Source organism: Rhinoraja longicauda, chromosome 8 (assembly GCF_053455715.1).
Source record: "Rhinoraja longicauda isolate Sanriku21f chromosome 8, sRhiLon1.1, whole genome shotgun sequence".
Lineage (NCBI taxonomy): Eukaryota > Metazoa > Chordata > Chondrichthyes > Rajiformes > Arhynchobatidae > Rhinoraja > Rhinoraja longicauda.
Window position 1 is genome coordinate 73,731,167 of NC_135960.1, and position 12,842 is coordinate 73,744,008.

Genomic DNA, 12,842 nt, shown 5'->3' on the forward strand with positions numbered 1-12,842 from the left:
AGTTTATATTGGAATTGCAACTTTCCAACATGGAGTACTTTCCTACTCTGAGGCAATTTTTTCTGAAACTTAAAAATAGAACATTCTAAATGTTTATGTTTCCTCTCTCTCCACTGACCAAGCTTTATACTGACCAAGCATACTGTATGAGCTTTATACTGACCAAGCATACTGTATGAGCTTTATACTGACCAAGCATACTGTATGAGCTTTATACTGACCAAGCATACTGTATGAGCTTTATACTGACCAAGCATACTGTATGAGCTTTATACTGACCAAGCATACTGTATGAGCTTTATAAACACGTTTCCTTGCTTGTTATAAGGGAGAAAAGTCCCACTAAGAAATAGAGATACAGATGAAGGAAGAACAGCTACCAAAAGCTAATCTTGAGCGAGTTCAGCTTAGATTTTAGAGAGAGAGAGAGAGAGAGAGTTCTCATTGGTGGAATGTTACGAACTACAGGACACAGTATAAAGATAAATACCAAAATAAATGGACTAATATGAGAAAAGCAGTGAAGAGTTAGTCTGGATGACTAATAGTCAAAAATGAGGTCACAGCTACGTGGTAGATATGAGGGTTAATGAGGGATGCTAGGTTACAAAGCTATTAAAAAAAATTTGGGCGGCACGGTGGCGCAGCGGTAGAGTTGCTGCCTTACAGTGATAGAGTTGCTGCCTTACAGCGAATGCAGCGCCGGAGACCCGCGTCTGTACGGAGTTTGTACGTTCTCCCCGTGACCTGCGTGGGTTTTCCCCGAGATCTTCGGTTTCCTCCCACACTCCAAAGACTTACAGGTTTGTAGGTTAATTGGCTTGGTAAATGTAAAGATTGTCCCTAGTGGGTGTAGGATAATGTTAATGTGCGGGGATCGGTGGTCGGCGCGGAGCCGGCGGGCCTGTTTCCACGCTGTATCTTTAAACTAAGCTAAACTAAACAGAGTAGCAAAAATATTAGCTGAAGATACAAGGAGCTGCAGTTGTTGGAATCTTGAACAAAATACCAAGTGATGGTGTCACTCAGTGCGTCATGCAGCATCGATGGAGGGGATGGACAGGTGAGGTTTCGCATCTGAAAAAATGTTGCGACCTAAGGCATCATTTATCCATCCATTCACAGATGCTGCCTGACCCGCTGGGGTACTCCAGCACTTTGTCTTATGAAGAAGGTAAAGTGAGACAGGTGAGATGCCTTTGTGGGAAGACCACCTGGACTGTCCTGCTATAGTTGAGGAGCTACAATGTTTACAAGGAACAGATTTCAACCCAAACATAGACACAAAATGCTGGAGTAACTCAGCGGGTCAGGCAGCATCTCTGGAGAGAAGGAATGGGTGACGTTTCGGGTCAAGCCCCTTCTTCAGAAGGTAACAACAAAGCAAACAGACATAAAATGTAGTCAGAGACAGTGAGACTGGTTGGAGAACTGGGAAGGGGAGGGATGGAGAGAGACGGAAAGCAAGGGTTACTTGAAGTTAGAGTCTGGATTCCTTCTCTCCAGAGATGCTGTCGGTCCCGCTGAGTTATTCAGCATTTTGTGTCTATCTTTGGTTTAACCCAGTTTTAGTTTAGTTTAGAGATACAGCAAGGAAACAGGCCCTTCGGCCCACTGAGTCCGCGCCGACCAGCGATCCCCGCACACTAACACTATCCTACACACACTAGGAACAATTTACAATCTTTACCAAAACCAATTAGCCTACAAACCTGCACGTCTTTGGAGTGTGAGAGGAAACCGGAGCACCTGGTGAAAACCCAGGCAGGTCATGGGGAGAACGTACAAACTCCACACAGGCAGCACCCGTGGTCAGGATCGAACCCGGGACTATGACGCTGTGAGGCAGCAACTCTACCGCTGCGCCACTGTGCCGGCCTGCAGTCCCTTCATACAGATTTCTATTTTATATTATACTTCTATAAATGTAATTTACCTGGGGTTAACTGACAGCAGCAGTTGTCTTCATTTAGCTGCTTGGCATTGAATTCAAATGTCTGTCCAGTCGGTGTATTGTTGCCAGTTTCAATTCCATCCACAAACCTGGTCGGGGCACATCACAACAGAATGAAATTAAGATGCAACAGAAAACAAGACTAAGTTATTCACACGGAGAGAAACATAACAGCACAATTAGGGAACAGTAGACCAAGTCGACCCGTTGGGCCCAAACCTCTCCTGCATTGGTGCAGCACCCTCTCTCCCCCCCTCCCTTCTCCCCCCTCCCTCCCCCTTCCTCCTCAACCCCCCTTATCCTTCCCCTCTCACCCTCCCCCCCCCTTCCTCCCTCCCCCCTCCCTTCCTAGGAGATAGATTTAAACTTTAAAATGTGAATAACTTTAAATATATAACACCAGTTTCAATGAAACTTCTTCCATTAGCACCAAAGGGACGATGGTGAGTAAGGTGGGCCTAAAATTGTCGCGCTATCGTGTACCGTTTTGGCTGTAGTTCAGGAACAAACAAACAAACGAGAGTTTTAGTATATAGACTTAGCCCAGAATGCCCAGTTCATCCTATTCTGTGGCTCGTCATTCAGCTTTACAATTCTTTTTCATTCCAGTACTTATCTGATTTGCTTTTTAAAAGTAATCATTGAATTTGCTTCCATTGCTCCAAAGACGTACAGGTATGTAGGTTAATTGGCTGGGTAAATGTAAAAATTGTCCCCAGTGTGGTTGTAGGATAGTGTTAATGTACGGGGATCGCTGGGCGGCACGGACTTGGAGGGCCGAAAAGGCCTGTTTCCGGCTGTATATATATGATATGATATGATATGATATGGTCCTTCCAGGCAGTAGATTCCAGATTCCATCTACTTGCTCTGCCATAGAGTTTCTCCAGTCTCATTCAGGGGCTATATTTGCTTGTCACCTCCGGTTCTCAATGCTGTTTGTACAATCACTGTTTACAGCTATAATCACTTCGCTAAAAATCAAGTCGACCTTCATTGCAGTTGGTTCATTAGAATGTGTAATAGGTTTTATTTTTATCTTGAATGCCAAATTGGCTTTTGCTACATTTGTAAGCATGACCACATGATAACGAGCCATGAAACATGATCAAGCTGTTCTCTGGAGAGCCAAGGCATTTTGCACATATGTCATAGAAATGCATCGGTACAAAATGCTGGTGTAACTCAGCGGGTCTGGCAGCATCTCTGGAGAAAAGGAATAGGTGACGTTTCATGCTGAGACCCTTCTTCAGACTGAGACTCAGGGGAAAGGGAAACGAGAGATATGGAAATCACCCATTCCTTCTCTCCAGAGATGCTGCTTGTCCCATTGAGTTACTCCAGCATTTTGTGTCTATCTTCGGTGTAAACCAGCATCAGCAGTTCCTTCCTACTCATAGAAAGGCATTCTCTTTCTCATTCTCTCTTTCTATGAGAGGTAATGCAAGATATGTGTGGGGGAGGTTGCTATAATGGAAAATATTGTTTGTATTTCCAAATCATTTGAAAGATCTCCCCCGCCAATAATTTAGATTAATCTTAGATTAAATTAACACAACAAAGATTAATGAGAGGAATAGATTAGGTAGATGCACAGAGTAGGTGAATCGAGGACCAGAGGACATAGGTTTAAGGTGAAGGGAAATAAATATAATAGAAATCTGAGGGGTAGATTTTTCACACATTTTCCACGGAACAAGCTGCCAGAGGAGGTAGTTGAGGCTGGGACTATCACAACGTTTAAGAAACAGTTAGACATGTACATGGATAGGACAGGTATGGTGGGATATGGATCAAATGCGGGAAGGTGGGACTAGTGTAACTGGGACATGTTGGCCGGTGTGGACAAGTTGGGCCGAAGGGCCTGTTTCCACATGGTATCACTTTATGACTCTAACTTGACCTGCAAGATGACAACCTTGCTCTGATGGAGCTCTGATTGCGGCTTCAGCCCCCCAATTAACACAAGGAAACAGGAGGGGCAGTGGGGCACCAGGAGATCCTACAGCAGACCTAACAGAGTAAGCTGAAGCACTGAAATAATGCTCAATCTGAACACTCTTACATGAAAATATTTTTGTATGCCTCGTCACATTCCCCTCAGCCAACAATGAACCATTGTATATTTTCTTGATCATCGTCTGCTTTGATCTGTCCTTTTCACACCTTACATGGTCTTTGTACCCTTCCGTCTCCCTGTCTCCTGGCTCTTAGTCTGAAGAATGGTCTCAACCCGAAATGTCACCCATTCCTTTCCTCCAGAGATGCTGCCTGTCCCACTGAGTTACTCCAGCATTTTTCAGTATAAACCAGCATCTGCAGTTCCTTCCTAGAGAAAACGTTTTGAGGTGCATGTACGCAATAGTCCATCATACTAGTGAGTGTACAGTATCAATGATGAGAATACTAATGATGGCATTGGGCACGTGTTTTTTTATCGGAGGAGGGTAAGACAAATGTTAGAATGGTGAGCAGCAAAAAGTGTAATTCATCGAGTTAGTGGCAAGAGAATTCTGGCTGCAGGAAGGACAAGGAATCTTCCTGCTTCTTTGCTTGCCAGGTCCTAAGTTAGTGCCACACTCACCTTCGAGTCATAGAGTAATACAGTGTGGAAACGCCCTTCAGCCCAACTTGCCCACACCAGCCAACGTGTCAAAGTTACACTGGTCCCACCTGCCCGCGTTTGACTCATATCCCTCCAAACCTGTCTAACCATTTCTTAAACATTGCGATAGTCCCAGCCTCAACTACCTCCTCTGGCAGCTTGTTCCATACACCCACTGCCCTTTGAGTGAAAAAGTTACCCCTCAGATTCCTATTAAATCTTTTCTCCTTCATCTTAATCCTAAGTCATCTGGTCCTCGATTCACCTACTCTGTGCAAGAGACTCTGTGCATCTACCCGATCTATTCCTCTCATGATTTTATACACCTCTATAAGATCTCATCTTACTCCTCATCTTCCTGAGCTCCAAGGAATGGAGTCCCAGCCTCTCCCTATAGCTCAGACCCTCAAGTCCTGGCAACATCCTCGTAAATCTTCTCTGCATTCTTTCTAGATTAACAACATCCTTCCTATAGCAGGGACCAAAGCTTATCACAATATTTCACATGCAACTACAGCAGCATCTTGTACAAGTGTACAATAGCATCCCATCTTCTGTTCTCAATACCCTGCCTGATGAACCCTTTCCTGCTTGACAACATCTTTCCTACAACATGGTGCCCAGAAATGAACATAATATTCTATATGTGGCCTGACCAACATCTGATACAACTGCAACATAACCTCCCAACTTCTCTACTCAATACTTTTAGTTTAGTTTAGAGATACAGCGCGGAAACAGGCCCTTTCGGCCCACCGGGTCCGCGCCGACCAGTGATCCCCGCACATTAACACTATCCTATACCCACTAGGGACAATTTTTACATTTGCCCAGCCAATTAACCTACAAACCTGTACGTCTTTGGAGTATGGGAGGAAACCGAAGATCTCGGAGAAAACCCACGCAGGTCACGGGGAGAACGTACAAACTCCGTACAGACAGCACCTGTAGTCGGGATGGAACCCGGGTCTCCGGCGCTGCATTCGCTGTAAGGCAGCAACTCTACCGCTGCGCCATCGTGCCGCCCAAAGCACTTCTCCGCAGGCACTGCTCTGCTCAACTGCAATACTTCTATACTCACCTTGCTATTCTTATCCAGACATGAAACGTTGGATCGTTGCCCTTGCATAGCAGCATTACAGAATATTCGGCAAGCTGCAGTCACACAGAACATGTTCATTGGGTATTAGTGAAAAACACCTTCCAAACATGATCAGGCAACCACATCAATAAAGACATAGAAATCGTGAGTGCTGGATTTGTCTGCAGACCATTTCATCCACAAAGAATCCTCCCGAGAGGAGCTAAGAGTTCACTTCCATCTATGTTGGGGGAGTCCAGAACCAGGGGTCACAGTCTAAGAATAAAGGGGAGGCCATTTAAAACGGAGGTGAGAAAAAACGTTTTCATCCAGAGAGTTGTGAATTTGTGGAATTATCTGCCACAGAGGGCAGTGGAGGCCAATTCACTGGATGAATTTAAAAGATAGAGCTCTAGGGGCTAGCGGAATCAAGGGATATGGGGAGAAGGCAGGCACGGGTTACTGATTGTGGATGATCAGCCATGATCACAATGAATGACGGTGCTGGCTCAAAGGGCCAAATGGCTTCATCCTGCACCTATTTTCTATGTTTCTATGTAAGATGCACGTCTCATGTAACAACTACACCAAGTGGACCCGTTGGGTCCAAACATTTCCTGCATTGGTACAACACCCGCTCCTCCCTTTCACCCCTCCCCCCCGCCCTCCCCATCCCCTTCACCCCTCCCTCCCCCCTCCCATCTCCCCCCCACCCACTCCCCCACCTCGTTCACCATCCCTCCCCCTCCCCACGCTCCCTCCCCACCCCCATCCCCCTCATCCTCCCCACCATCCCCCTCCTCTCTACCCCATCCCTATCCCCCTCCCCCATCCTCCCGCTCCACCCTTCCCCTCCCCTCCCGCCCTGCAGCTCGGCTGCGATCTGCAGCAGGGAACGGTGGCGACGGCATGGACCCGTTGCCGGGTGGGGAGCGTCTCCCGGGGCCGTGCGTGGGCGAGAGTGGACAGGGAGAAGGCACTGACTTTGGCCCCATTTCTTGTGCATGTCGGGCGTGGAGCCGAAGCCTCTCCTGCAGCTTGGCTGCGATCGGCAAATGACATTGTGATTGTGATTTTGGAATGGGATCATTTGACGATTTGCACACCATCAGTGGGATCATGTGAGGCTAGCAGTTGTTGGCAGTCTCCATCACCAACTGCACATCGCCACAGGAGGACCCACTTTTTCCAAGTAGGATTGTATGAACTTCCACAATGCATGTCATCCCCATTGGGTTAACACACGGCTGCTGAGCGGGCAATGGGGATCAATAACATTGTAACTTTACATACATTTCTCATGAAATACTGATGGGGTATTCCAGTGAATGATTCCAGCCAAGAAAGCATTCCAATGCCTCTACTCCCTCAGAAGACCTGGGACATTTGGCATATCTCCAATGTTTACCAATGCACCATAGAAAGCATTGCACGGCTTGGTGTTAAAGATCTATCTGCGCTATCAGACAACAAAAACACATTAGTCACCTTAAGTAAGTAACGATACCTTTTTATTCATGCGTGCGGGAGTGGGAGAGCAGCCCCGATTATGGCTACATACTCGCTGTCCCTCGTGGTCCCACACAAAGGGCCGATACAAAGCCGTGCTCATTTATACTTCACCACCCTGCTCTCCCACTCCCGCAAGCGTGAAAAAAAAGGTGATAAGTGTGAGGTGCTGCATTTTGGTAGGACAAATCAAAATAGGACGTACAGGACGTACAGGGTAAATGGTAGGGAATTGAGGAATGCAGTGGAACAGAGGGATCTGGGAATAACTGTGCATTGTTCCCTGAAGGTGGAATCTCATGTGGATAGGGTGGTGAAGAAGGCGTTTGGTATGCTTGCCTTTATAAATCAGAGCATCGAGTATAGAAGTTGGGATGTAATGTTAAAATTGTACAGGGCATTGGTGAGGCCGAATCTGGAGTATGGTGTGCAGTTCTGGTCGCCAAATTATAGGAAGGATGTCGACAAAATGGAGAGGGTACAGAGGAGATTTACTAGAATGTTGCCTGGGTTTCAGCACAAGCTTCAGAGAGAGGTTGAACAGGTTGGGTCTTTATTCTTTGGAGCGTAGAAGGTTGAGGGGGGACTTGATAGAGGTTTTTAAAATTTTGAGAGGGACGGACAGAGTTGACGTGGGTAGGCTTTTCCCTTTGAGAGTGGGGAAGATTCCAACAAGGGGACATAGCTTCAGAATTGAGGGACAAAAGTTTAGGGGTAACATGAGGGGGAACTTCTTTACTCAGAGGGTGGTGGCTGTATGGAATGGGCTTCCGGTGGAAGTGGTGGAGGCAGGCTCGATTTTATTATTTAAGAGTAAATTGGATAGGTATATGGATAGGAGGGGATTAGAGGGTTATGGTCTGAGTGCAGGTCGATGAGACTAGGTCAGGGAGAGTGGTCGGCGTGGACGTAGGGCCGAACGGGCCTGTTTCCGTGCTGTAGTTGTTATATGGTTATATGGTTATTATATACCGGGGGGAACCACAAAAAGCTGGAGTATCTCAGCGGGACAGGCAGCATCTCAGGAGAGAAGGAATGGGTGACGTTTCGGGTTGAGATGGTTACAAACCTCTTTCATCATCAGCACCCTTAAAACAATGCCCCTCGTGCTAGGACCGGCTCGGACCAGTTCCCACCTGCCTCGACATGCTCCCCTGCACTTACACCCTTAACCCTTTCAGTCCTGAAACTCTTTCATTGGAATGGCAACTGCTCAGTCCAACACTGCTGGAAGAAAACTGTGGATACAGCCCAACCTGTCCTGCAAACTGGTCTTCACCTTACCCCACAACAAGCTATGTTTCCTCTATTCAATCAGTCTGAAGAAGGGTCCTGCCCAAAGCTTTGTACGTCCATTTCCCACCACAGATGTTGCCTGACCTGCTGAGCTCTTTCAGCAGTTTGTTTTTGCTCAAGATTCTGTCATCGGTAATCTCTTCTGATTTCCCCACACTGACCCCATCGATGGTGCCTTGGGTAACGGTCAACATAAGTAAGGACCACTCACACTCCCGTCATTCACTCCTCACCACTATCCTACTGGGCAGAAGGTAAAAAAGGTTCAACATCACATGCCAGCAGATTCATACCGCTGTTACCAGACTCTTGAATGGACCTAGGCACAAAATGCTGGAGTAACTCAGCAGGTCAGGCAGCATCTTGGGAGAGAAGGAATGGGTGACGTTTCAGGTCGAGACCCTTCTTCAGACTCTTGAATGGACCTCTTATATATTAACAATGTATTCCCAATCTTCCAATCTACCATGCTGAACTTTTTTAAATTTGCACTTTCTCTTTGGCTGTTGTATCATGTTCTGCGCTGTTTATTTTCTCTTTTGCTCATCCTGTTGTAATCATGTATGGTATGTTTTCATGGAAATAATCCGCCTGCATAGCATGCAAAAAAGTGCTTTCGCTGTATCTCGTTATATGAGACAATAATAAACCAAGTAATAAAACCACGAAATTTCAATATTGGCAATGAAATACACCGATCAGCCAAAACATTATGACCACTGACAGGCGAAGTGAATAACATTATCTTGTTACAATGGCACCTGTCAAGGGGTGGGATATATTAGGCAGCAAGTGATAGTCAGTTCTTCAAGTTAATATATTGGATGCAGGAGAAATGGGCAGGAGTAAAGACCTGAGCAACTTTGACAAGGGCCAAATTGTTATGGCCAGACGACTGGGTCAGAGCATCTTTGAAACGGCAAGGCTTGTGGGGTGCTCCAGGTCAGCAGTGGTGAGTACCTACCGACAGTGGTCCGAGGAGGGACAAACCACAAACCGGCGACAGACAGGGTGTTGGGCGCCCAAGGCTCATCGATGCACGAGGGCAACGAAGGCTATCCCGTCTGGTCCGAACCGACAGAAGGTCGACTGTGGCACAAGGCATAGAAAATTTTAATGGTGGTCACGGGAGGAATGTGTCACAATACACAGTGCATCGCACCCTGCTGTGTATGGGGCTGCACACGGAGGACCAACAGCATATTAGGCAGGTGGTCACAATGTTTTGGCTGATCAGTGTATCAATTTCACACTGTTAAGTGGAAGTACCAGGCATCTGAAATATGTTTTACAGGTTAAAAAAAAAGTGAATAATCATTAGCTAATGCACAGTTATGTCTCTTATTGCTGTAATACTTTGTTCATTCATTTTATGATGCTGGACAAATAAATATGTTTGCAGTTTCATAATCGCCTGTTGGTGAGGTGATCAGCGTGTGGGTATTGGTGGAGGGGGAGCCGGATGAACTTGAACTCTGGAAAGTGATTGTTAGGTTTAGGTCAACTCATAAGCAGAATTAGGCCATTCGCCCATTGTGTCTACTCCGCCATTCAATCATGGCTGATCTATCTCTCCCTCCTAACCCCATTCTCCTGCCTTCTCTCCATAACACCTGACACCGGTACTAATCAAGAATCTATCTATCTCTGCCTTAAAAATATCCACTAACTTTGCCACAGGAGGCTGTGGAAGCCAAGTATTCCACAGATTCACCACCCTCTGACTAAAGAAATGTTTCCTCATCTCCTTCCTAAAGGAACGTCCTCTAATTCTGAGGCTATGACCTCTAGTCCTAAACTTTCCCATGTGGAAACATCCTCTCCACATCCACTCTATCCAGGCCTTTCATGATTCTGTACATTTCAATGAGGTCCCCTCTCATTCTTCTAAACTCCAGTGAGTACAGGCCCAGTGCCGACAAACGCTCATCATATGTTAACCCACTCATTCCTGGGATCGTTCTTGTAAACCTCCTCTGGACCCTCTCCAGAGCCAGCACATCCTTCCTCTGATATGGTTTGCTGAGCGCACATTGTGACTGTGTTGCACAGGCAGAGAGTCGATGAACAATGATTTGGACAGTTCGGTCCTTTATCTGAGATGTTTGTGCGAGCTTCCTATATTGCAGCAGTGGTTTTGAAGTGCGTGCATTGATTGACAAGCACTTTGGGATTGTGTGAAAATTGGGATGACAATGCAAGCCTGCTGTTTCTTCTTTCATTCTGGGAGAGAGCGAGTGAGGCAGGAACTGCAGAGGAGGGTGATACTGAGATGTACAACAGAAAACAATACAGAAATCAGACACAAAAAGCTGGAGTAACTCAGCGGGTCAGACAGCATCTCTGGGGAAAAGGAATAGGCGACTTTTTGGGTCGAGACCCTTCTTCAGACTGAGAGTCAGGGGAAAAGGAAATGAGAGATTTGGACGGTGATGTAGAGGGATATAGAACAAATAATGAAAGATATGCCAAAAAGTAACGATGATAAAGGAAAGAGGCCATTGTTAGCTGTGAGCTAGGTGAAAACAAGTTATAGACAATGAGAATCAACAAGACGGCTTTGAAGCTGGTATGACTTGTGGGGGAGAGATGGAGAGAGAGGGATGTAAGGGCACAGGCAAGCACAGGCACAGATGGAAGCACAGGCAAGAAAACACCCGTGGCTGTGGAGCGAGCCTGGGTTAAAACGTGGTTGTAGAGTCGGAGATTGGGAGCAATCACAGAGGGGGAGCAGCGAGCGAGGATGTTGCAGAACTCTGGTCAGAGAGAGTAACCCTTGCACCTCCTCTCTTTCCATCTCTCCCCCACCCAAGTTGTTGAAACCAGCATCTGCAATTCCTCCCTGCACAGAGATCAATGCAGCACAGGAATATGGTCTGCAGCCCACTCTGTCGATGCCTAACATGATGGTTTAGGTTTAGGTTTATTATCGTCACATATATTGAGGTACATATTTTGCGTGCTATACGATTAAATCGTAAGCATAATCATAATCACAATCATACTTTATTAGCCAAGTATGTTTTCAAACATACGAGGAATTTGATTTGCCAACCAGTCATACCAATAAAAAGCAGCAGAACATATAAAATACATTTTAACATGAACATCCACCACAGTGACTCCTCCACATTCCTCACTGTGATGGAAGGCGAAAAAAGTTCAATCTCTTCCCTTCTTTGTCCTCCAGCGGTCGGGGGCCTCGAACCTTCTGTTGACGGGACGACCTTGGCTCCCGTAGCCGGCGGCTTTTGGGCCCTCCGTGTCCGGGCGATCAAGCTCCTGCGTCGGGGGGGGAAACTCAGGTCCCCCTCGCGGGGCAATTGGACTGGTCGAAATCTTCTGCGGCTGGAACTTCCCGACATCAGTCTCTACCTGAGACTGCAAGCTCCTCGATGATAAAATCCGCAGGCCGCAGTTGGAGCGTCGAGCCCAGGCAATCGATCGCGCACTCGGATGGTAAGTCCACGGCCCCACGGTGGGGCTCAAAGTCAGTCTCCAGCTCCATGATGTTAGGCCGCAGAGCGACCGGAGCGATCCGGAAAACAATCGCATCTCCGGCAAGGTAAGAGATTGAAAAAAAGCTTCCCCCTTCCCCTCCCTCACCCAGAGAAAACAAACCAGAGAACATGAACACAAACTTTTTAAACACACTAAAAATAACAAAAAAGACAAAAAGACAGACAGACCGTAGGCGAGGCTGCCATCGCTGACGGCGCCACCCGGTGGTATCAGATCATACTGTACATGGATGGAATCAAGCCAAAGTCAAGGACAATAAGGCGAGCAAAGAGAAAGATACAAAGTGCAGAATATAGTTCTCATCATCCATGATGCCGTTAAACTAATCTCCTTTAGCTGCACGTGATACATATCCCTCTATTCCCTGCAAATCCACGTGCCGAACTAAAAGGTATCACATATTTCCAGTTGTTCCATGCAGATTTTAAGAATGCAGCCAGGTACATGTTTGGCGCCAAAGATAGACACAAGGTGCTGGAGTAACTCAGTGAGTCAGGCAGTATCTGTGGAGAACATGGATAGGTGACGTTTCACAGAGTGCTGGAGTAACTCAGCGGGTCTGGCAGCATCTCTATTTTCACCTTACAAACATGTTTTAAATGGCCTCCCCTTTATTCTTAGACTGTGGCCCCTGGTTCTGGACTCCCCCAACATTGGGAACATTTTTGCGAACATTGGAAACTCTAATTTCCCTCTCCCCTGACTCTCAGTCTAAAGAAGGGTCTCGACCCGAAATATCACCCATTCCTTCTCTTCAGAGATGCTGCCTGGCCCGCTGAGTTACTCCAGCATTTTGTGGAGTCTGTCTTCGATTTAAACCAGCATCTGCAGTTCCTTCCCACACACAGTATTATAGCATTAGACTGGAGCCAGCG

The 12,842-nt window shown here is 46.6% G+C and overlaps 1 protein-coding gene across 3 annotated transcripts in view; it reads right to left on the minus strand.

Annotated features, from left to right (window-relative positions):
- The window catches only part of kcnh3 (potassium voltage-gated channel, subfamily H (eag-related), member 3), a 574,739-nt gene that overhangs the window by 13,324 nt on the left and 548,573 nt on the right, over positions 1 to 12,842 (minus strand). For 2 of the 3 annotated variants that reach the window (XM_078404288.1, XM_078404287.1), the window contains exon 13: positions 1,937 to 2,043. In XM_078404288.1, coding sequence (XP_078260414.1) covers positions 1,937 to 2,043 — 107 coding nt within the window. Of the gene's footprint in view, positions 1 to 1,936; positions 2,044 to 12,842 lie in introns of those variants that run through there. The other variant, XR_013547570.1, reaches the window with a different exon arrangement.